Consider the following 24,134-nt stretch of genomic DNA (forward strand, 5'->3'; position numbering starts at 1 on the left):
GCAACATCTGGAAGGCCATAGGTTTCCCAGACCTGCTACTTAGTGATGCAACTCAACTATGGTTTGTTTGATTGACGTGAACCATTATATGAAATGGCTGACAGGGGAAGAAATGTAGTCACTTATATTGGTAGAAGCCAATGGAGAATAAAGCCAGGTTGCTGGGAGAGCACTTTGCCCTTCACAGAGGTACAATTCCAAGAGTTCCCTGGGAAGAGGGATTGACTGTTAAACCATTCTGGGAAGTGCAGCTGTACAAGAGCAACAGAGGTCTGTGAGGTTCTGGTATATGATATTGTGTGTAACAGTAGTGTAACTGAGGTAAATGTAAAGGGAAGCCTGTTGGAAGAATTAAGGTGAAGTAAGGGGGGGGGGGGGAGTGAGTTTGGAATGTTGGTGGTGCATGCTGATTGGATGGGAGTTTGAAAAGGAATTTGAATGCTGGCAGTTGAGAGTCAGTTGAGAGTTCAGTTAAGAGCAGAATGAGGGTGGGAGGAGAGTTGGCGGTGGGTGTGAAGCAGGGCTGGTTAGTTAGTAGAGGAACCAGACAGGGCCCACCCCTGAGGTGGGGTGAAGCAATGGCGGAGGCGGCAGGGCAGGCTGTGTGGCATGGCGGCAGGGCAGGGGGGCACTTCCCATTTCTCCTCAAGTGGCAAAACGGGATGTGCCGGCCCTGACAGAAACAGTAATATAGAAGCTAGTGCTGCATACGAAACAAAGCAACGAAAAAGAGAAAGAGGAATTGAAACCATATGCTTATGTACATCAAGTGATTATATAAGCATTGTTTATCATTTATGTTTAAGAAATTAATTGCATGACACTACCTACCGGTACTTCTCATTTGGCTAGGCTAGGGGTGGAGTATTCAGATATATATTATCCATGGTGGCAGAAGGAATAAAGAGGGATTCGTGAACTACCCATCCAAAAGCCAGCTCATAGGTGTACATCTTATTAAGAGAGGGAAGGTGGTGCAGAGGGTTGCAGGGACTGCCAGAGCATCTCATCGCACAGATTGGGGCTGGTGGCACAACAGGGTCTTCTAGCTACTCTTAGCAACTTTAACAAATGACAGTTCCCCAGATTCTTTGGAGGAAGCTGTTAACGTAGAATGCTGCTTTACTACTTTAAATGTGTGAGGCAAATGTGGCCTAAGGACAGGTCAATGTTCCATTCTGGGTAGGGGGTCGTGGGCTGAGGAGTTCCAGCCCCAGAGGTGTGTGGGTGTGGGTATGAAAAAGATAATGAGTATACAAAATAATATCCTGGAAGTCCAGTTTCAGTCTAGGAAGTAAGATTGGGCCAACTGGGAGTCAGGCTCCAGGAATGCAAAGTCAATAAGCAGAGAGGTCCAATGGAACAAGGTCAGGCTGAGCTCCAATGAGGCTATTCAGTGAGTCAGAGTGCAGAGTTCACAGAAAATTCAGGGAAGGAATACCGGTACATCAAATTTAGAGAAGGCAAAAGAAGCAAAGGAGGTAGCATCCTGGACAGCTCAGAATGTAAGTGAAGCCTATGTTTAAAAGAACCCAGCCAGTTTCAGGAGCTATTGACTCCAGTGGCATTGGAGGTGAAAGGGGTGCCAATTGGAGGGCCCAAGTAAGCCCCCCAGTCAATCACATGACGCAGTGCATGTGACCATTTGAATGGCAATGACCACCAACTCTTGGGGGGGGGGCAGCTCTCTCAAGTATTTTATTGCGGGGGGGGGGGGGGGAGGGACCTTGTCTTCTAGAATTTGGCTCCCATGGCTGGGGCAGGGGTTCTGTACTTTTGCTGAGGGCTTTGAGTCAGTGAGACCTTAGCCACACCCACACCTTAAAACCTATTCAGTGCACAATTAAAGCAAATAGCTTTCCCCAAAGGCTCCTGGGAACTGTTGTTTACTCACCACAGAACTACAACTCCCTCCACAAACAACAGTTCTCAGGGTTCTTTAGCAAAAAAAGCCATGTGCTTTAAAAGTATGGCATGGATGCAGCCCCCTGAGCTGAAGATGCACTGACAACACAGATTCTACTAGTGCTGGAAATTCGAAGAAGGTTTTTGAAGGCAACTCCTCTTCCCAGTCACCTCTTGCACATGCACATGCCTCCAACTTCTCCTCTTGACCTTTCTCTTACACAGCCACTTGTCCAGATGCTGGCTGCTTGCACATGCACATGCCTCCAACTTCTCCTCTTGACCTTTTTCATCATATGGAGTGAAGAAATCTATCAGCAGCAACTCTCACCTCTCACCTCAAGCCTGTAGTTCAGCCTTCTCTGAGGCACTTTTTTCCTCCTCAAGCTCTCCCATGTCTCCCCTGCTGGCTGGCTTCTGAACAATCAAAGGCTCTTTCTACTGCACTGCTGACTGCAATTCTTTACAAGTTCTCCATCTGCCCATTTGCTCATGCAATGTTCTCTGGAAAGAGGGGTTGATTGTTAAACCACTCTTTGGGGGGGGGGGGGGGACAAGGGTCTCCTAACAATTCTCAGCACCCTTAAAAAGCTACTGTTCCAGGATTCCTTGGGGAAAGATATAAAGTGTTTAAAGTGGTATGCTATCTAGGGCTTGCTGATCAGAAGGTTGGTGGTTTGAATCCCCACGACGGGGTGAGCTCCCGTTGCTCGGTCCCTGCACCTGCCAACCTAACAGTTTGAAAGTATGCAGTGCAAGTAGATAAATAGGTACTGCTCTGGCGAAAAGGTAAACGGCGTTTCCGTGTGCTGCTCTGGTTCGCCAGAAGCAGCTTAGTCATGCTAGCTACATGACCTGGAAGCTGTACACCGGCACCCTCAGCCAGAAAAGCGAGATGAGCTCCACAACCCCAGAGTCGTCCACGATTGGACCTAACGGTCAGGGGTCCCTTTACCTTTACCTTACTGCTTTAAATGTACAGTGCAAATGGGGCTTAATATGTTTAAACTGAGATGGATGTCATTATATTTTTAATGTGAGCTTTTGATGTTTTCTTTTTCTTTCAATTTTGTTGTTAAACTTCCTGTATAAAACAAAACAACTAGTTGCATGTATGAGAGAGAATTCAACAAGCAGGTCCAATTTTTCTCATCCCAGCGTAAGCTGCCAGGGTTTTAAAAAAGCCTCCTTTTATTAACACGGCAGTTCAGGGCCCTCTCTTCTTTGGCCTCTGATCTTGCTGGCTTTCCATTTCGCTCATTTTCCCACCCCCTTCCAGTAGCCACACTTTCTGACTCACACAATCTGTTCTAGTCCGCCCCCCTCCCCTTGAGGGCTGGGCTTTCTTCTCAGACTCTGTATCAGATAAAGTTACACTTCTGTACTTTATGTATTCAGCTGTTTAGCTGCCAGTTACCTTCAAAGCAGCTCTATTGCCTGCTGGGCACCCTGCTTTTCTACTCTTTTCTCCACTGGTCATTTCATCCCAGTCTAAATAATACTAGGCATGGATCTCCCAGCACTTCTTTTTTACCTGGGCACAGGTAAGTGATAACAGCAAGGGAGTCTGAGGGTGGTGGGTGCTCATCCAAATCTTTTAAAAAGCAACCTGCTCGGTCCAAATTGAGATCAGAAAAAAAACAAAGTGTATCTATTTCTTGTGAAACCTAGTTGCAAAACAACAGCCCTGTATGATAGTCAAAGTTATTGTCTCTTTGCATTCTACGGAAGCGGCATTAAATAAAAGAAGCAGCTTCCTGCTACTTCTTTTCACCTGCTTGAAACGGCTTCATTGTTTGAAATAAATTTGCTCTAGCCTCACTTGCTCCACAAACACACAATTTACGCAATGACCGTGCTGCAGAGTAGGGGCAACTCTGACCTTAACTCTGTCCTTTGTGTGTTCTCTCCATCCAAGAGAGAAGCTATGTACAATCAAATGAATAGAATGTGAGAAAAACTGGGCAATTTTGATGAGAACTGGAAAGTTGTTTTTTAAAAAAACCAAAAAACAAAAATTGGCCCTGCTTGTAGCAGCCTTTTGAGATTGCTGCAGGAATGTAAATTTGAATTACTGTAAATAATTTCCTTCAGCATGCATTCCCCAGACCAATGCTCTGAGCTCCATGAGGACTTGCCTTTGCCTTTAGTATTTCATTACATGCTCCAGGGATAACCTATGTGGTACCCTCCATATGTTGTTGGGCTCCAACTCCCATCAGTCCCAGGTAGCATCATCCCATGGATGATGGGAGTTGTTGTCCAGCAAAATCTGGAGGGCCAACCATGCTGTTAACTGCCCTGCCTTAACACATTGTCTTCAGACTAGATTGAAGTCTGGATCTGAGCCTTGACTCAATTCCAATGCTGAGCAACAATAGTAATTGTTCTGGGTTAATTAAGCTGGAGGGGTTGATTCAGATGCCTCAGACTTTTCCATAAGGACTTTATTATTCGTCTCATGACCGTTGGACCACAGCATACTATAACCAACTATTGGTATTCTTTTGAGGCTTGGCTGGAAAAACTTTGGGACTTGATTTTCATGGGCAAATTGACAAATGTTCGTTTGTTACAGATGCCTTTTATCCAACTTGATTTATCTTTATTTCTTACGTATCTCAAAATGAGCATGAATAGAGGCCTCCAGCATCTCATGGAGATCTATAGAAATAAACCTTCAACTAGTATGTGTAATGATGACCTATCTAAACACCTTACAGCAGTAACTTTGATGTACTCTCTTGTGGGGTATGGGTCCCCACTTTTCTTGTATCTGGAAAAGACAAAATATTTTTTTAAAAAAATCAACCTGGAATGGGTTGTGTGTGTGTGTGTGTGTGTGTGTGTGTGTGTAAGTGGTGTACTGAGAGTCCCTTTAACTCTTGCAGTGCTGGTGTCATGGTGTTGCGGATTTAGCGTGGATGTGGCTACACCAACCATCTTTCAGATAAGAACTCAGAGCTTTGGGAGCAGCGTGGCACAGACCAGGAATGAGTAAGAGGAAGCTGATTCGGTGTCAGGGACAGGGTTACTGGGAACATAGGAGGAGGGCTCGGAAGGAAGATGAAAAAATGGCAAATGGCACTGGGGAACAAAAACAGCAAGGCCCTTAATTGGCAACACTTTTTGTATGCATTGTGACATTTTCAGTGGCCTGACCTGACCCCTAACTTCCTAGGCTTTCCTCCCTTACTTGCAACTTATATTTCTTCAGCTCCACCACCCACAGTTGCTTCACGTTTTTCCTTTTCTCCTGAACGACTGTTAAGATTCTTTCGTGCTATTCTGTCTATAGGGATGGATGAATCTGTTCATTTCAATTTCTGTTTCTCATGTCTCCAATTTTAAATTCTGTAGCAGTCTACTTTAACACACACACACACACAAATCTTCAACACTTTGGTGCAAAGTTCTAATAATCACATTTTTGCATGCAGCTTTGACTAATACTAGGAAACATGTAGTGCATTTGAGCTGCATTTTCATGAATGTGTGGCTTTTTATGCACACTTCCCCCTTTTATATGCATTTTTGTGCACTTTGGGATATTTTCAACTAAACAGTTGCACTGGTGGGAGTCAGTGCAACAAGTCCTGATAGTGTGATGGTTCTTTCCCCTCTCTTCCTCCATACACCGCCCCCCCCCCACACATTGGCTCAGAGATGGGGTTGGAAAACCCCCAGAACAGTGTGTGGAGTGAGGAGAGGGGAGATTGTTCCATCAGGCAAGCAAAAATGCTCGCATTGATGGAGCACTAAGGAAATTAGTGCTACTTTGAATTCTACCCATTACTTTAATGGAGGGAGGACTGCAATGTGAAATTTTGAGACATGTGAATTGTGAAGGATAGCTGTATTTCAGTCCATGTATTGGTTCAAGAAATGTGAATTAGGTCATTTCTTATTAAAATGCAAATTGAATGTAATTTCTCTCCCACCCCTACCTGTATGCATGGACCCCCCCCCCCCCGTCCATACTTCCCTCTCCCTCCCAAGCCCATCTTGTCTGAGCAGCTTTTGGCCTGATGCCTTAGTGCTGTTTCTCAGCTGAAGCAAAACTGAAGTAACTGGTTTAGCTCAAGTTCATTCTTTGTTTTCTTGGCTGGCCACTCCCTTCTCTCCCTTCTCTCTTTGTTGTCTCGTGAGCTCCTTTTGGCAGAGCACTGTCTTTTCTTTCTTTGCTTAGGGCAGGACTGAGGAGCCCATGGCCTTCCAGATGCTGCTAAACTATAACTCTCAACAGCCTCCAGCAAACATGACCAATGGTCAGTGGTGATGGGAGTTGCGGAAACATCTGAAGGGCCAAAGGTTCCCCACACCTGGCTCAGGTTACATCATAAAGTGTCACTGTATAGATACTAATCACCTGCCTATTGCCCCCCTCACCTCAGGGTTCTTGTCGGTGCCCCACTTCAGCATGGACGAGTGAACGAAATTGGTAAACTTTACCGGTGCACCTACAGTTCAAGTGCCTGTACGGAGTTTAGCATCCAACGTAGGTAACTTCTAAGTTTCAAATGAAGCTGGTCCTATCTGGGAAAAGCCAAAAGGTGGTCCAGGTTCTCTCAGAGAGAAGAGAGAGGGAGGTATGGGGTCAGGGTAGCCTGGGCTTGTGGTCGCTGTTGCAGGAGTAAGGTTTTTTTTTTTTAACAGAATTTGGGACTGGATTGTCTGAGAGAGGTAGGATGTCTGAGTTTCAGTTCAAGAGAAGTGAGATCTTGTGGGAAGGGACAAAGAGGAGGAAGTGAGACTAGTTTCTAAATTGTACAGCTATAGTAGCCTGAGGTCAGAGCGAGGCTCTCGGACATTTCCCTACAGATCTGAGATTGCTATAAAGCTGCCTTTGCCAACCTGATGACCACCAGATGCTGTTGGACTCCAATGCCCCTCAGTCCCAATCAGAATGGTCAGTGGCCAGGGATGACAGGACTTGCTGCCCAACAGCATCTGGAAGGTACCAGGTTGTCTCCCCCTGTTTATCTCTGTTTCCATTTCCCCATGCCCTCTGTTGTTTCCCTGCACCTCTTTTTAGACTGTAAGCCCCTTAGGGCAAAGACCTATCAATCTCCCTCAGTACTGTCTGGTAGCTGCTGTACAGGGTTTCAGAGAAGGTTCTTTTATAGCCCTACCTGGAGATGCTGGGGATTGAACCTGATACCTTCTGAGTGCAAAGCAAATGCTCTGCCACTGGGTTAATATAGTTGTTCTTCTCCCTTCTTAACGATTAATAATCTCAGCATGATTACTATTATTTCTTTCAGGGCCTATAGATGCTGTCAATATGTCCCTTGGTCTGTCCTTGGTTGCCAGGGATTCTCAAATCTTGGTAAATTCTTCTCTTTTCTTTTCTTTTTTGGCACTCTGATGGGAAATCGGCATTGTTGGAGGGAAAGAATTGAGTTTGAATGGGCCCGGATTAAAATCCTCTCCTAGTCAAATAGCATACTCAGCAAATTTGAACATATCATGAAAACTCCCTCTTTGTTCACTTGGAAGGTGTGTGGCCCCACAGTACACCGAGCCTGTGGAACAAACATGTATCTGAATGGCTACTGTTTCCTTCTGGATCAAAAGCTCCAAAAGTTCCAGCAGTTTCCAGAGATCTTACCAGGTGAGACCTTGGGATGAGCGAATCTGTCAATTGCTCTTGGACTCTCAGTTTGCAAATTTCAAGTTTAGTTCTCCTCATTTCCATAGTGCGCTTTCTCTCTTTCTCTCTCTCTCTCTGTGAGTGTGTTTACGTGTTTCAAATTCCTTATGAAAATTTTTCAGCATTTTAGTGTGGATTTCTCCTAATATACACATTTTTGCAAGCAATTTTACCTATTTAATGCATTTTACATGTTATTTTCATTCATGTACGTATTTTATGCACACTTTCCCCTAATATACACATTTATGTACACATTGCTTGGTTGGAGAACTGCACTGCAAAATTTGGAGAAGTGCAAGTTTAGAAGGATGGCATGTTTTGGTTTGCAATTGTTTCAGGAAATGAAAATTAAGTTGGTTTGCTTAATAGAGATCACTCCTAGGAAACTGTGCATAGGATTGCAGTTGTGCTGATCCTAATAAATTGGGTATTAAGCTATGTATTGTTGAACTTTGGTGTGCACATGTGTGTAAGAATGGATCAACTCAGCTTCCTGCATTTTTGGACTCTCCTTTGGGGAGTTCATAAACTCTCTTTGGTGGTGTGGCTGTGGGGGGCTGTCATGATGAGCTTTCAGAATTTACCACTACACCACTGGATATAAGGTAGATTGAAATGTTCCTTTATGTATCCCCCAGAATGCACTACCCACCCAACAGATATTGTGTTCTTGATTGATGGCTCAGGCAGCGTCAGTAACCGGGACTTCGAAAGAATGAAGTGGTTTGTCTCTGAGGTCATCAAGAGGTTGTCTGGCAGGAACACACGGGTAATGGACACAAGGGGGGGGGGTGCTGGAGGGCACCATCATGCAATCTTATTGTGTTTTGGGAGGTCAGTCCTTTCCTGGGGGGAGGAAGACCAGCACTGGCCCCATGTAGGCACCTTCTATTAGCTGTGGGTATTGGCAACACTTCAGTTCCTCATATAAAAACCTACATTCCTGGCTCCACCAACTAGTAGGAGGACTTTTGCAAGTGTACTAAATACATTATTTTAAGCATGAGAGGTTTTTTGTGAGTGCAAAGCACTCACCCACAGATAAGGCTGCCTGCTGCATCTTTGAATAAATCTTCATTTCAGTCTTGCCTCCTTCCAAAGGTTTTTCTGTTGCACCATTGGCTGGCTGTAGTTACATCCACCAGTCAGTCCCAGTGCAGAGGCACCGCAAATCTCTCTCCTTGGAGAAGGCTGTCTCTTGCATATCTGCATGAGTTGCTAGTTTGAGTTTGTGGTTTTTAGGTGGGTTGAGGAGTTGTTGCCAGAATAGTGACATGTAGAAACATATTGGCAGTGGGCTCTTTTGAGAGCAGACGGTTTGTTTCCTTACTCTAAATGTAATACTTTTGGGGTGTTAGAGTGAAACCGTGTCTCCAATTTTATACAGAAAACAAACTAGGTTTGGGACGTGCCTGCTGTGTGCAGACACATAACTTAAAAAGTGGTTTAGAGAATTCAGAATGTGCTTTGAACTCTGGGTGAGATCCAGTTAGTCATGCTCAGAGTAGACTCATTAAAATCAAAGGATCTAAGTAGCATGCATAGCATCGCATTGCATTCTCTTTTTAATGTTCATGTGGCTGTCATATGTTATCAGTGAATTGAAAGCTGATACATGCTAGAGCTGCATGCCAGATGATCTGTCACTGCCACATCTTTACCCCCACAATTCTCATGTTTGGGTTTCTTCCATCTTGATAGATTGAATGGGACCAGCATACAGAATTACTGGCTTCCTGATGTGACATTGAAATGTGTCTGCAGCGGCAAAACATCCCAGAGTTTCCTTGGCAAAGTTCATGTACATTCAAGTTAGGGTTCTTCCAGATAGGGACATAATATTGCAAACAGATTGTTAATATATTGCAGATGGATTGATAGCAACAAGTTTGTTTTTAATTTAATTTATTTTCTATGGAAAGAGTAAATCCTGATTAAATGGCGGTGGGGATATGGATTTCATGTTGCACAGATATTATGAAAAACTTGCATGCATGAAGAACACCCTCTGTGATACAGCAGAAGCCACAGGTGGGATTTTTCCTAAGCCTAGCTCCCTCTGTATGTTATTGGGCAAAACTGCAAGGAGCCTTTAAAGCCATAGTGAGGAAATCCATGATTGCAACTTTCATCATCCCATGCTAGCTAGGACTGATGGCCATGTGAGTCCAACAACACCTACTTTAAAATTAAACTCCCTCCCTGCAAACAGAAAGCCAGCATAGCATTCAAAGGGCCAGGCTAGAATCTTTCTTCCAGCTGTGCTCATATTTTGTTTGCTGGGTGCTCTGTGTTTGTGTTCACAATCAAAAGTGGAATCCCCAAATTTGTAGCCTGAAAGTGGTACAATCCATTTTGCCACCTCATTCCACTTCCAGGTATAGAACCAGCTCAACATTACCTGTTTCTCTGTGCAATGCAGCGGCGGAGGAAGCCGTTCGGGCATCGTTCGGGCGCCTGGGGCACAAATGCCTAGAACCTGTGGCACAAATGGAAGTGTGGACGAGACCTTAACCTATCGCACTCCGAGGAGCTTGGCCTGCTATTTCAGCCAGCTCCCAGGTTTCACTCACTAAGGGTCTCTTACAGTGCAATCTACTATGTTCTAATCAGAAGTAATTGTCTTGTTGAGTTCAGTGGGGCTTCTTCCCAGGTAAAAGGGTATAGGATTTCTTCTTGGACCTCTGGAGACCAGGTAGCCCTATTCATTAACTCCCTTTTTTGTCTTTCTCTTGTTAGTTTGCCCTGGCACAGTATTCCACAGGCTTCACAGAACACTTTGATTTCAATGCTCCAGATCCTTCTAACAATGTCTTGGGTATCACACAAAGTCGCGGCATGACCTATACAGCCACTGCCATCAGAAAAGTTGTGTATGTTCAAGAACCTTATTTCTTTGCAGAAACAGTTTGCTCCATCTCTTCCCTTTTTAGGCACAAACTAGGCATGAGTAATGGTTCAGTTCTGTTATCAGAATGAATTGCTAGGTTGGAGACTTGTGAAGAGTTTTTAAGATGTTCCAACATCATTGTGGTCCAATATCAAACAAAAATAAATAAATTCAAAAGGTGTCCCAACAGCTCATTAATATTACAGGGAGAAGAACTAGAAGCTTGCTGTTTAGGGCTCATCCTCTTCACTCTCAGCTTCATCACTATATCCCACTCCCTCTTTATCTCTGTCCAAACTTTAGCTCTCAGTTCAGTTCAGTTAGCTTAGATCCACAGAAACAAATTCATGCTCAGTCAATGCAAGCAACAATGACCATGTCTGGCTTCCATGGTGAGAGACAGTATGCTTCTGAAGGCCAATTGCTGGGAATCACGAGTGGAGAGTGTACTGTTGCATTCAGGCCCTGCTTGCAGGCTTACCATAGGCATCTGGGTGACCACTGTGAGAACAGGATACTGGACTAGATGGGCCACTGGCCTGATCCAGCAGGCTGTTCTTATGTTCTTAAGATTGTGCAGTTGGCTGCTAAGCCCTAGTAAACCGGCTGTACATCTCCCATTATCAATCAGCTTTTACCTGATTATCTCTGGGATGGTGGCTCAGGCCCCCAACCAATATTGGGAGGGGCTCTTTTGTGGTCCCTCTAGCAGCCACAATCCCTTCTGGGCAATCTTTCAGGGGCCACACACTAGTGATGGACAGGGCCAGAGGCAGAAGTGCTTTTTGCTTGCCTGGGTAGAGGACAGAGAGGGGTGTGTGGATGTGCATAGAAAGTAGCCTACTGTAGTGTACTGTACTGTAATGTTTACATTATCACCCCCACTTTTGTTCCTGGCTCTATCCACCACTAGCATGTGGATGTTGGAAGGTTTCTCAGAAAACAATTTGGCCCTCAGTCTGCAAAAGATTTCACACTTCTGATGTAATGAACGTGTGCTGAGCTCTCATAGGATCTTCTTCACACTATGTCGCTGCCCATGTCTAAACTCTGCCTTTTTAGAGAGGAGAAAGAATAGCACTAAAGGCATTTACACTTGTGGAAATTCTGCTATTTTTCCCTTCTGGGAAAGCTACTTTTAGGAAAAGTCAGACTTTCTGTTGTCTACAGAAAACTGCAAGAACTGCGGGGAAAATACTAGATGGCAATGACTGGATTAGGCAATGTGTGGATGCACCACAAAAAGTGAGTGGATGAAGAATGGCAATTCCACACTATATGTCTGCTGGGGAAGCATTGTAAGTTAATGCCTGATCAGTGTGCACATGGGAGAGAAAACTGAGGAAACATTTGAACACCATCAATTAGGCTTTCACATTTGTATTAGGAAGCAATTTTTATACAGTAAGACCCCCCTTTAAGTTCAATGCATGAAGCCTGTTTTTAAAGAGGTTGCCCTCAGAGATGGGCACTCTGTGGTCCTCCATATGTTGCTGGACATTAGCCCCAGCCAACATGGCCAATGGTGATGAATGAGGAGAGCTATAGGCTAGCAACATCTGGAGGGAAACAGGTTCTCCTCCCCAGCGTTACATCTTTACTCTATCCCCTCTTGTTTTCTCCTCTAGGTTGCTTTAGGGAAATGCAAACAATGGAGTCCTTATCCAGTTCTCTTCTCTTTCCAAGGAAGGAGATTTTTATCCCAAGGAAAGGCTCCAGAAATGGATCTACCAAGATTCTTGTTGTGATAACAGATGGTCAAAAGAACGATCGACTTCAATATTGGAATGTGGTGCAAGAGGCTGAACAAGCAGGGATTATCCGTTATGCTATTGGGGTGAGGATTTTGCAAGGAGTCTTCTAGGTTTACTAAACAGTAAATGGACCAAAGGTCTGAACACACTTTGTGTATGTGAATTTCCACAAAATCAGTTGATTTTTTTGCTTATTTAATTGCTTTTATTTGGATGTTTATAGCCTTTCTTGTTGGCAGTGCTACCCAGCAAAATGGGTAGAGAGAGAATTTCACATTTCTGGAGCTTTTAGCTCATTATGCTTTATAGTTGGGGCTGTGCCCCTGCTCACATTGCTTACCAACCCCACCTACCCCCCTGTTGAAGTAGGAGAAGTGAAATTGCAGCTAAGAAGCTCAAATCATATTAATGACTGACTGATACCCTTCTTTGGAAATTAAGCCAATGTCCAGACTTTCGCTGAAAATTTTGGGGGAGCTCTGGCCCCCTGCTCCTCCCTACTTGGCACCACCCACTTGTTCAGACTTCTAGGACTTCCTCTTGAAATTGGTCTAAGGGCAGATCCACACCATATGTTTACAGCACATTCAACGTCTATTTAATGCTCATGACCTCTGCCAAAGAATCCTGGGAACTATGGTTATCTTCTCACAGAGCTACAGCTTCCAGCACCCATAACAAACTACATTTACCAGAATTCATTGGTGGAAGCCATGGTGTTTGAATGTACTTTAAATGTATGTTGTAGATCTACCCTAAGTCTGAAGTACAGATACACCCTTAGAACATAAAATTCATAGAGATGGAGGGTGCTAGTTCAGTTACCTGCCCCCCTGCCAAGTGGATTGCTCACCTGCATAGGGACCAAATGCTCACATCTTTTCTCTCTTCTGTCTGATGAAGGTTGGCAATGCTTTCTCAACTCAACGTGCCAGGGAAGAGCTGAATGCCATCGCTTCTGAACCCGACAACGAGCATGTATTTGCAGTGCACAATTTTGATGCCCTGAAAGGCATCCAGGATCAGCTACAGGATAAGATCTTTGCCATAGAAGGTAATAACAGGAACCTTAGCACTGAGAGGAGGCATTGAAGTCCCTTTCGCCAGTCCATGTCTGGGACTGTGTATCACTGAGAATGGTTTATTCCATGATCATATGACATTTCTAATTTGCAAAGGGGTTTGTGGTCTTTACTTTGTTTGGCCTCACAATCACTCTATACGGTGAGTCAGTATTATTCCCATTTTACAGATGAAGACCTGTGATTGAGATAAATGAGCTATTTTCTGTAGAGGTATAACTTGAACATAGATCTCCTAGACTTAAAAGCCTGCACCTGGAATACTACCTCTCAATATGTGGTACAAAAGGAAAGTCATCTAAGCTTCAGATGGGAAACCTGTGGTTCTCCAGATGCTGTTGGACGCTTTGCCTTGCTGGCTGGGCTGATGGGAGTTAAGAACATAAGAAGAGCCCTGCTGGATCATACCATAGTCCCATATTCTGTTCTCATAGTGCCTAACCATTTGCCTAGAGCAGTGGTTCTCAACCTGTGGGTCCCCAGATGTTGTTGGACTACAACTCCCATCATCCCTGAGCTCTGGCCTTGCTAGCTAGGGGTGATGGGAGTTGTAGATCAACAACATCTGGGGACTCAGAAAGGCTGGCCTAGAGGAAGCCCACAAGCAGGACCTGGAATACAACAGCATATATGGAGGTCCGCATGTTCCTCATGCTTGCTATAGCACCATCTGGTGTGTCTGCTGCTAAAACAGGGAACAGCTTCGGCCTCTAACTATGTGGGATGCTATATATTGTTATAGGATTGGGCGATTAGTTTAAAAGTCATCCCTCCAAGACTGGTGTTTGTATATATTTTAAATGTAGGAAAAGTGACTTCCAACAAGGTCCAGCCAGTCTCTTTGTTAACTTAATGATTCTAGCCAAGTTTCTTAGGTATCACTTGGCTTAACTAAGGAATCCAAGAGACTGGTTGATACAGAAATTACTAGTTGGAGATGCTTTCAGAAAGTGGGCTAAAGAGGGCAGTTCCCCTCACCCTGGTTGGAGGTGGTGCTGTCATTAGGTGTAGGGAAACAATAAACCTGGGGGGCAATCTCATATTCGAGTGGCTGAGACAGAGCTACAGAGGCTTGAATTCTCTTTGTGTTGAATCCAAAGCCATGGCTTTGCCCAAAAAATCTAATAGGGGAGCAAGATCCACTGGAGTGTTAATGCCATTAGCTCGTTTACCTTATGCTTAGCTTGCAGTATAAATAAAACTAGATCACCAAGACATCACCACTTCCACAGTGAAGACTGTGGTTTCTTTATGATATGTGGTTTATTTACACATATATGCAACCCGAGCCAACAATAGAGGGGCATTACTATTGACAGGTGCAGATTTACAAAAGATCCCTTCATTGCAGGGGGTTGGACTAGATGACTCTTGTGGTCCCTACCAACTCTACACTTCTATGATTCCAGTGAGCTTCATTCTAGGGAAACCAAACCTGAGTTGTGCATTGGCACCCCTGAAACCTCTCACAGCTTGGAGATTGTGGACTGAACTATACAGCTACAAATAAAACGTTTTAAATGTGTTGGAAAGTGCAATATACAAATGTGACACTAGATGATGACAGTGAGCTATGCCAAATTCAATGGTTTTTTTTATTAAAAAAATTAAGCATTTTCACAGGTTTTTTAAATATCTATGTAGATTCCACCTGGGTGGAATTTGGCAATTCAAATACAGGGTTTTCTTATAACCTCTCCTATGTGCTCTTCCTGTTTGTCTGTGTCCTGTCCCCACCCCTCCTTGCAGGTACCCAATTCCAGAGCAGCAGTTCCTTCCAGATGGAAATGTCCCAGGAAGGATTCAGTGCTTTACTGACTCGGGTGAGTCTGGCCCCTAGAGTAGGGTGTGTGGAATCTTTGTTCTTCCAGATCTTGCTGAACTACGGATTCCATCTGCCCCAGTCAGCATGGCCAATGGCCAGGGATGGTGGCAGTTGTACTTCAGCAACCTCAGGAGGAAGAAAGTTTCCTGCAGGAAGAATCCAGGAGAGTCCTAAATGCCTGCAAGCAGAATGACTTTTGTTAATGAAGAATATATTCATAGATTAACTGCATGATCCCATTTCTATTACTGTATTCAGTTGTTCCATCAGCATGGACCTATTTTCCTCAGTGAAAGGAAATACAAAGTTGGAGATGGTATTCAGAGAGTGCTCTAGTGCTCAGGTCTTGCTTACATGCTTTCCATAGGCATCTGGCTAGCTACTGTGAGAACAGAATGCTGAATTAGATGGGCCATGGGGATGTTCCAGCAGCGCTCATCTTAGAGCCTGATGTTCTTGTCTTAAAGAATAATGGAGGGAGGACATGGCGGCAAGAGATATTTCTATACTCTTGCAACCTTGAGAGTCAGAAACCTAATCTTCCTTTTTACTTTTTCCCACCTGTTGACGTTGATTTGTGGACAACTCTTCCTGCTGTGTTGCCTGCCGTGATTTAGGATGGTCCTGTCTTGGGAGCAGTAGGAGCATTTGACTGGTCTGGAGGCCTATTTCTGTATCAGAACAGTAACAGAGACTCAAGCTTTCTTAATGCCTCCAGCACCACTGAGGAGATGAAGAATGCTTATCTTGGTAAGTATTAAAACAAAACTCTCCAGCTAGTGGTGGTTGGTGCCCATGCGGGGGGGACTGTTGGGGCAGAAGGCAGGGAGAGCAGCAGTAGGTGGCCACCCCCTGACTGGTTGGAAATAAGAAAGCAGGCAGATTGGGGGCTGGCTGAGATAAGACTGAGGTTGGTGGGGCAGTGCCCCATTCACCCTAATGGAACAGCTTCTGCTGCCTTCCCCCCACCCCAAGTTTACCATGTTTTACTGCAGTACATTTCCACCCCAGAGGCAGCTACATCCTGGCAGATCCTACCCTTTCTTCATTCAGGAGCACAGATAGAAATTACAATCTAGATACTCTTAGCACCACACATTTTCCGCCTGTCTCCACTATTCAGATTCCTGCATCAAATAATTCATTATAAGAATTCTATGTAAGCAACTGCGCTAGCTGTATGCTATACTGAGAGACAGTGTGGTATAGTGGTTAAAGCATCATGCTAGGGCTGCGAAAATTGCTGCTGAAATCCCAGTCAGCTATGAAGTGACCTTGGGCCACTTGCTATCTAGGTGGGGAAAAGTTGTTTTGATCTGCTACTGGGTAGTTGAGAGGGAGAGACCCTTGCAAAGCAGCCAGAGATGTTCCAGGAGATCCCAATCAATCTTTTGCACACCCCTGCTCTAGGCTATTCTTCCCAAGCTGTCCGGCTTAATGGGAGAAGTGGCCTTGTAGTGGGAGCCCCCCGCTATGACTACGTGGGCAAAGTGGTTCTCTTTGAGAAAGCGGCCAGGAGTGGGAAGTGGCAACTAACAGCTGAGGCTGTTGGAGAACAGGTATGAACTGAGCTGGGCTAGGGCAAAGGAGACTGGTGGTGGAATGGAGAGACTGTGCAGAAAGCTTCTGAACCTGGAACGGAGGTGAGGAAGCTATGGCGACAACAATGAGACATGATGAAAATGGCTCCAAGATAGAAGCCAGAAGTGGGGAGTTAAGGGCTGGATTACTCAGCTGAGGGCCATGTGCTGGCTGTGTAGTCATAAGTGGCAGATAGGTCTGGGAATGGAAAGTAGAAGCGAAACTCAAGGGGACATTTGTCTGATGCCACAGGTTGGTTCCTATTTTGGAGCGGCGCTGTGCTCTGTGGACCTTGATCAAAACACTGATACGGACTTGGTGCTGGTTGGAGCCCCCATGTACTATGATGCTATTACAGGTGGAAGGGTTTATGTCTGTCATTTTAAGGTAAGGGAGAAGATGGGGAGAGTACATTAGATTGAGACCTTGAGGTGGGGTGGCTTGCTTGGAAATGTTTCAAGTGTTTTATTTGACTACTCTGTATAGCAAGGAACACTTCACTGCACCACGACTTTGAAAGGAGAAGCAGGGCACGTTTTCAGTCGCTTTGGTGCCAGCATGGCAGAAACAGGTGACATCACCGGGGATGGATGGATGGATGTGGCGATTGGGGCACCCATGGAGAACGAGAATGTAGGAGCCTTATATATATTTGGGGGGAAACGAACATCTATCAACCCCAAGTATCTCCAGGTGAGCTCAATACCAGTTCCAGCCTACAAAGGACCTACCTTGCTTATGCTGCCTCCCATGAGGCCCTTGCTCAATGCGACTGCCTCATTTTTCCTATTCTTTGTGCACTTAGAGGTACATCTAGAGTTGCTATACTGGTCCTTTTCTCTGAAATTTATCTGAAATCATTTTTATAGAGATTCCAGTCAGTGTTGTTTATTTGATGCAATCCAGTGTTTAGCACTGGGTGGTTTGGGGGGTGGGAATAAAATAATTTTGCAGCACAAATCTTTCCAGTGTTGGAAAAGTGCTATGGAGGCTTTTCATGGTTCCTCTGACTTTAATTTAAATTTTTCTTCTTGGAGGGTCTGTTTATTTTATTTCTTCATGCTGATTGCAGTTAAAGGATAACCTCTTAAATTTGCCACTTGAATGGCTTCTCTTAGGGTGCTTCCAAATGGTAACTGTTTTGCAGGTCAGGTTCAATCACATATTGACAAATTCAGGTCGTGTAATTAAAGTGGATTTGACATTATTACAAAGCAAGCCCACTTCTTGTGATGTCATGTAACCTACTCTCAAACAAATTAGGATAACTTCTCAATAAACATGTAATCTGAAAGCAACTTGGGTTGGTCCTAGGTCAGTTTCTGTTCCCATGGGAGATAGGCTTTGATTTATCTATGGGTTAGATTTAGGCTTATTCATACTTAGAATTGACCCAGTGAAGTTTAATTAATTTCAGTAGGTCTACTTTTAGAATGACTGCATCTGGAGCAAGCCTATTTTCTTTCTTTCTTTCTTTCTTTCTTTCTTTCTTTCTTTCGTTCTTTTCTTTTCTTTTCTTTTTCTATCATTGCATTAATTAATTTATTTAACTGCTTTTTTATATTTGAGTTTTATATCTTTCTAATTATGTAATTGCATTTTATTATAAATTCTTACTGTGAAGCATCCTGGGTATGGAGGGTAATATGCAAATATTTTCAATAAATAATTTTATTGTGAAAAATAACATGAAAGAAACTAGTAATTCTCCATCCCTTTCAGGAATGGAAAAAGACATAGGGTCTATTCAGAGGCTATTCATTACTAGCCCTCCACCTTCTTTCATTAGAAATAAATTAACTGGACTGAACTGGAAAAAATGTTTTGATTAATGTGACTTTGAATTTAAGAGAATGAGAACTACTCCAGAGTAAACACGGTGGAAGATTCTTGGGCAGGGGGAAAGGCATTGCTGAATAATATAGTACTGTGTGGAGGACCTCTTGAATTCCACACTTTCAGCTAAGTGTGGAGAAACAATGCCTCAGTATCACTCAAGGGCTCTAATGTGAAAGCAACCTAAAAGAGAAATTCTCAAGACAATTTGTACTCACTTGAAATGTTTGTGTCTGTTTTTACACCATTCCATACTAGAACGCTGCTAGGTTTTGATTTTCTTTAAAAAGAAAAGCATAGTATAATATTTTGATGGCCTGTCTTTCAGTTGGGAATATGTACAGTTTCTTTTGATGTCTCATTTGTTGTTAACCTTGTTTTGTGAGGGTCACAGAGTCTCTCTGTCTGGCCTTGAGGCCACCCTCCTTCCATTTTGCATCCTTCATTCTTTGTTTGCAGCGCATTGAAGGGCTGCAGTTTTCTGGAGGGTTTTTGTACTTTGGTCAAGCTGTCAGTGGAGGAACAGACCTTACAGGGGATGGCCTGAAGGATATTGCTGTTGGACAAAAAGGAAGGGTCCTGTTATTGAGGTGAGAATGAGGAGCAGGGAAAGCCTTTCTCTCCCCTCCCTGTTCTTATTCTGTTTCCTCTGAGCAGGAGAAAAATCATTTCCATGGATGCCCCAGTAAAGAGGTAAATGTTATACGTAGAAGTACATATTCTCCTTTATTTCCTTGTATAAATTTAGTCCCTATCTTAATAAAGAGGCTCAGCACAGCTTACAGTTTTCAATACACACAAAAGCTATCAAATGGCAGTGCAAAAACTGTGCAAATGGCTGTAGGAATAATAATTTTAAAAATATTCTTAAATACAGCTAGATGAATGCTGTGATTGCAGTGGGTACCAAATTCAACACCTGCAAAATTCAAAGGGTTGTTGCCAGTGCTAGTCCTACTCAGAGTAGACCCATTGAGGTTAATGGGCATGTCTAACACTTTCCTCTAATGTTACAGTTTTCCCCAACATTGTCTGGTTGGAGAACTGCATCACAAAATTCAGAAAAGTGCTGCATTTTGAAGGATAGCTATGTTTTTCTTCCTGTACTGTTTTGGAAGGCATGAATTAAGTAAGTTGGTATTAAAATCCTAACCAAACTGATTTTTCCCCTTATCCCTACTGACAGGACACGTCCTGTTCTACATGTGTCGGTCTCCATTGAGTTCTTCCCTCCTTTAATCCCCACCTCAAACTTCCAGTGTCAGGAACAGGAATCTTTCAAGGCTGAAGCCAGCATGGCAAAAGTGTGCTTTACCGTTTCCAAAGCTATTCAGGATAAACTAGGTGAGGCCACAATGCTTGCTCTGGCATAAGCCTGTGCTGAACATGGAGTGTGGTTGGGAAGTGGTATAGCTTGCTCTGCATAACCTGAACCATCTTGGCTAAAGTCCTCTTCCTGGTGTACTTATGTGTGATGGGAGTTTTTGTCATGAAATGAATTCAAGCATCCCACCACATTCATCCAGAGGACTGTACCACATGCCTCTCTACACATTGAAAAGGTTAAGAGATGTCCATCTCAGATGTGCCTTTTCTCTGTCTCGGCATAGCGTAGAATTCTAGGTCTCATCAGCCCTTACTGGAAAGATTCAAGAAAGAGTCTGACACCAACTGTAGGTATTACTCACCAGCCCCACTTTCAAGGTAGCTGCTCCAGTCGGTGCTGAGTCCATCCTTACCTGGATGTCCTTATCTGTATGAAGATCTAGGGTTGCCAGTGGCAGGATGGGAATTCTTGCCCTCTCCTCCCAATGGGCAGAATCTGTGCCTTTAAGACAGAAATCAATAAGTGAAGCTTTTCCCAGCATGGAATTTTAGTGCTGGGGAAATTTTTACTGTGACTACACCTGCTTTTTAAATATACAGAACCTCTGTCCAAAAAAGGGGGGAGCTGCATTCCTCTGTAATCTGCCCTTCTCCAATTTCCTTGACATGGGAAGAGACTTGTATCCCGTACCTTGAGTGGGCGGCTGAGTGGGAGGAGGCAGGCAGACTCTGGAGGCCCTGTGGTGCGCTCTGACCCTGGGCGTGCCGCCCCAGGCACCTGAGCAGCTTCCTCCACCACTGCTAGTGAGAGGTTGTAGCTTGTGATATTCCAAGGGCCAGATAGAGAGGCATGGAGGGCCACATTCTGCCCTCAGGTCTGAGCTTCACTGTTCCTGCCCTCCCAACTTCTTCCTAGTTTCTTTTCTCATGCCAACCACAACCCCCACCCTCTTATTTCTCTTTCTCAGGTGAAATCTCTAGTGACCTGTACTACACTTTGGCCCTAGACCATGAGAGAACAAAGATTCGAGCCACCTTCAGCTCTAAATCAGTCCTGACTACAAACATTCAGATAGGCCTTGAGAATAAATGCCAGAACCACCCAATTGAGTTGCCTGTAAGTTTGGCCTTATGCACAGCATTAATTCCCTTAAATATCTGAGGTGCAATATTGGGGGGGGGGGGAGGCAGCTCCAGACCATCCACTATTTTGCTATTTTGCAGGTGGGATTCAGGTGCACCCTGGCAAATTCAAGTTGCACAGTTAAAGTGGATTTGGCACCCTTGCACAACAGACCCGCTTGTTTAAAAAGGGGTAGTGTTGGGGAAATGTGATGTAAAGTGTGGAATAATACTTGTTTGATGTGACTTCATACAATCTCCCTGCAAACAAGTTGGAACGGATTATATAAACAGCCAACGTCATATAATCTTACCACAGACTTTGTGCAAACCAATGAGGATGAATGCTCAATAAACAGGTTGTCTGGAGAAAGTGTCTTAAATTTGAGAGGCTCTGTCTTTCATCTCCAATCTATATGGGGATTGTGGGTAGGGAGAGCATTGTTGTACATGGGTCCTGCTTTTGAACTTCCCATTGTCATTTGATTGGCCCCTGTGAGAAGTTGGACTAGATGAGCCTGATACAGCAGTTCTTCTGATTTATTTCACCACTAGATGGGGAATAGAACATAGCATTGTAAATGTGGCCAAGAGCATCCTTTACAGTCATTCCTTATTTCTTGGCAGACTCTGATGGCTTGTATCCATTACAAGCACATATAAGCATATAAGCACATATTAGTGCAGTACTGGAATTGCATGTTTATTTTCTGCTAGGGAGGCACACACTTTATAAGTGCATTGCTGGCTTGCAGGAAAGACACACAGAAAAGTAAAGATTTGAGAACTCTGAAGCCACCAAGTTATTTTCAGTTCTGTTCCTTTTTCAGAGGGGAAAAGGGCTGGTGGGGAAATTGAAATATTTGTAGCATCCCTTTGACTATCTCGGATACATCTTTTTGGTTCAGAAGCAATATGTAAGGTAGACCTTCCCTGATATTATCATGCAGTGAAAAGAGAAACTCACTTTTAGCATGCAGAAACTCTATTTTTGTGCAGAGTGTATACATTCAGTATGCATTCTAAGGAAGTCTCTTTCTGTGCTCCAATCTTTTAGATCTGCATTGAGGATACTCTGACGCCTGTCACCTTGCGGCTCAATTTCAGCCTCGTAGGGAAGCCCATCGCTAAAGCCCCCACACTACAGCCCATCCTGAGCAAAGACTCAGAAAAGAACCACACAGCACTGGTGAGTAATTCAGCCCCAAGTCTTTTTATTACAAAATGAGAGCCAGCAACATTATAGCAGGATTCCTAGTTAAGGATGGGGAAGAAATTCAGTTCTGTTTGCATTGAAAGGCAAATCTTCCTAATTCACACTTTCTGAAACAATTCATGAATGGAAACATAGTCATCCTTCAAAATTCCACACTTCTCCAGATTTTCCATGTAGTTCTAGAGCCATATTTTGTGTGTCCCACCCCGAAAAATGCAAATACTTGGGTAAAGGAAGCATAAAAATTCATACATTTGTGAAAATAACATACAAACCTGTGTTATATTAGGGGAAATTGTTTGCATTAATTTGTATATTAGGATAAATTCACACTAAATGCTGATGAGTTTTCACAGGGACTTAAAAAAACAAACAGGCAAACTGAAGTGGAAATATGAAGAACTGAACTTTTGACTAGAAAAATGAGGAACTGAAAGACCAATTTGCATATCCCTGCTCCTTGTTGAGTGAGCCCACTGTATTATGGTCCTCATGGCGCCTCCCCCCCCCCCCCCGCTTACTGCTCCTAGGTGCCACTGACACCCTCATCTAGACAACCTTGTGGCCTTGAGCTATTGTGTAAGCACAGCATATGGTTTGTCATGTGTAAATGAACAATGTAAAAGAGGTGGTATTCTGGGGGTGAAACACAGGAGAGGGAAAGGCTTGGCTGGACCTGAGTAGAGGTCATCCACCAAGGAACTGGGTTCCATCATTAGTATTTGGTGCTTAATTCTTCTCTCCACTAAAAATTTCTGTGCCTACAAAAGTAAAATGTTGTGACCTGCTGCTTTTACAGCTCCACTTTGAGAAAAATTGCGGCACGGATGGGAAATGTGAAGACCGTTTAGAAGCTTCATTTAATTTCTCAGGGTAGGAAAATATTTGCTCTCTCTATTTCTGTTTTGCCTCTCCATTATCTTCAATATATCTAATTTATCTGGGCATCATGACTCCAAAAATTAAATTTATCTGTCTCATGGTTTTGTTACTGTGATAGGGATATTCCCCCCCCCCCCCCAATAATTCCAGGATACACAGATATGCCATTTCTCACCTACGAGTGGGTTATTTCTCCAGTCAGTCACTAGATTTATATTCTGCCTTACCATTACCAGGTTGATTTTAACACAACTTTCACAATCACTTTCACATTGGTAACTGGCGGCCTTGTACCCAGTATTGCTCAGAAATTCTCAGAAAATAAATCAGTGCCCATGAAGTGGGGTGAGATGAAGCATTTAGTATGTTTGCTCAATATTTGGTGTGTGCAAACATTAATGCATGCCCTCTTACTGTATTGGTTTTATTTTTGTTGTTCAAATCGAATGGACTGCATAGGAGAATTGCCTCCAGACTGTCAGTATTTTGTGGGAGGAGTTCAAGCACATACTGGATAGAAATTGTGATTGGTGCAATTAATGTCGATTAAAATGATCTGGTACAACAAATCTACTTAACATCTCCCCCCCCCCCCCCAAATCCTATGCAGTTAGGAAAGAGATGGGGGAATGCACTATTAAAGTGTGGGTAAAACAAATTATTAGTGGGAAGACAGATAGAAACCCCACAAACAAGTCAGGGATGAATTCAGAATCAGTGCTCATTGTTGTATAACCTCCCTACAAACACTGGGTTTTCAGGGTCGTTAGGAGGAGCCTAAATCTCTTGGATATTTGAAAATCTCTGTGTATCTGAGACCTCTAATCCTGCACACATCCCTCTTTTCTACACACAGCTTGGACATTGTAGTTGTAGGTCTGACTGGTGAGTTCAATGTAACAGCTTCCATCCAGAATCATGGAGAGGACTCTTACAGCACCACACTGGGCTTTTTCTACCCTGCAGGGTTATCCTACCGCAAGGTCACTTTACCACAGGTGAGTGGAGCAGTAGGGATGCAGGCATAGGGAAGAGCAGGGACAGTGAGCAGGTGGAGGG

At 43.8% G+C, this 24,134-nt stretch overlaps 1 protein-coding gene across 10 annotated transcripts in view; it reads left to right on the plus strand.

Moving 5' to 3' along the window:
* The first annotated feature begins 459 nt into the window (after positions 1-459).
* The window catches only part of LOC310662763 (integrin alpha-X-like), a 30,809-nt gene continuing 7,134 nt past the window's right edge, over positions 460-24,134 (plus strand). For 4 of the 10 annotated variants that reach the window (XM_083409841.1, XM_083409843.1, XM_083409844.1 and 1 more), the window contains exons 1-20: positions 3,282-3,449; positions 4,797-4,902; positions 6,300-6,403; positions 7,170-7,234; positions 7,405-7,519; positions 8,200-8,330; positions 10,301-10,434; positions 12,138-12,288; positions 13,109-13,259; positions 15,037-15,110; positions 15,730-15,862; positions 16,523-16,671; positions 16,946-17,080; positions 17,180-17,386; positions 18,989-19,119; positions 19,716-19,873; positions 20,824-20,972; positions 22,035-22,166; positions 22,993-23,066; positions 23,932-24,073. In XM_083409841.1, the coding sequence (XP_083265967.1) occupies positions 3,413-3,449; positions 4,797-4,902; positions 6,300-6,403; positions 7,170-7,234; positions 7,405-7,519; positions 8,200-8,330; positions 10,301-10,434; positions 12,138-12,288; positions 13,109-13,259; positions 15,037-15,110; positions 15,730-15,862; positions 16,523-16,671; positions 16,946-17,080; positions 17,180-17,386; positions 18,989-19,119; positions 19,716-19,873; positions 20,824-20,972; positions 22,035-22,166; positions 22,993-23,066; positions 23,932-24,073 (2,478 nt within the window). In that variant the 5' untranslated portion in view covers positions 3,282-3,412. Of the gene's footprint in view, positions 1,506-3,281; positions 3,450-4,796; positions 4,903-6,299; positions 6,408-6,568; positions 6,863-7,169; positions 7,235-7,404; positions 7,520-8,199; positions 8,331-10,300; positions 10,435-11,659; positions 11,697-12,079; positions 12,289-13,108; positions 13,260-15,036; positions 15,111-15,729; positions 15,863-16,522; positions 16,672-16,945; positions 17,081-17,179; positions 17,387-18,988; positions 19,120-19,715; positions 19,874-20,823; positions 20,973-22,034; positions 22,167-22,992; positions 23,067-23,931; positions 24,074-24,134 lie in introns of those variants that run through there. The other 6 variants (XM_083409848.1, XM_083409847.1, XM_083409849.1 and 3 more) reach the window with 6 other exon arrangements.

The sequence above is a fragment of the Podarcis tiliguerta genome, assembly GCF_965153285.1.
Source record: "Podarcis tiliguerta genome assembly, chromosome: 13".
Lineage (NCBI taxonomy): Eukaryota > Metazoa > Chordata > Lepidosauria > Squamata > Lacertidae > Podarcis > Podarcis tiliguerta.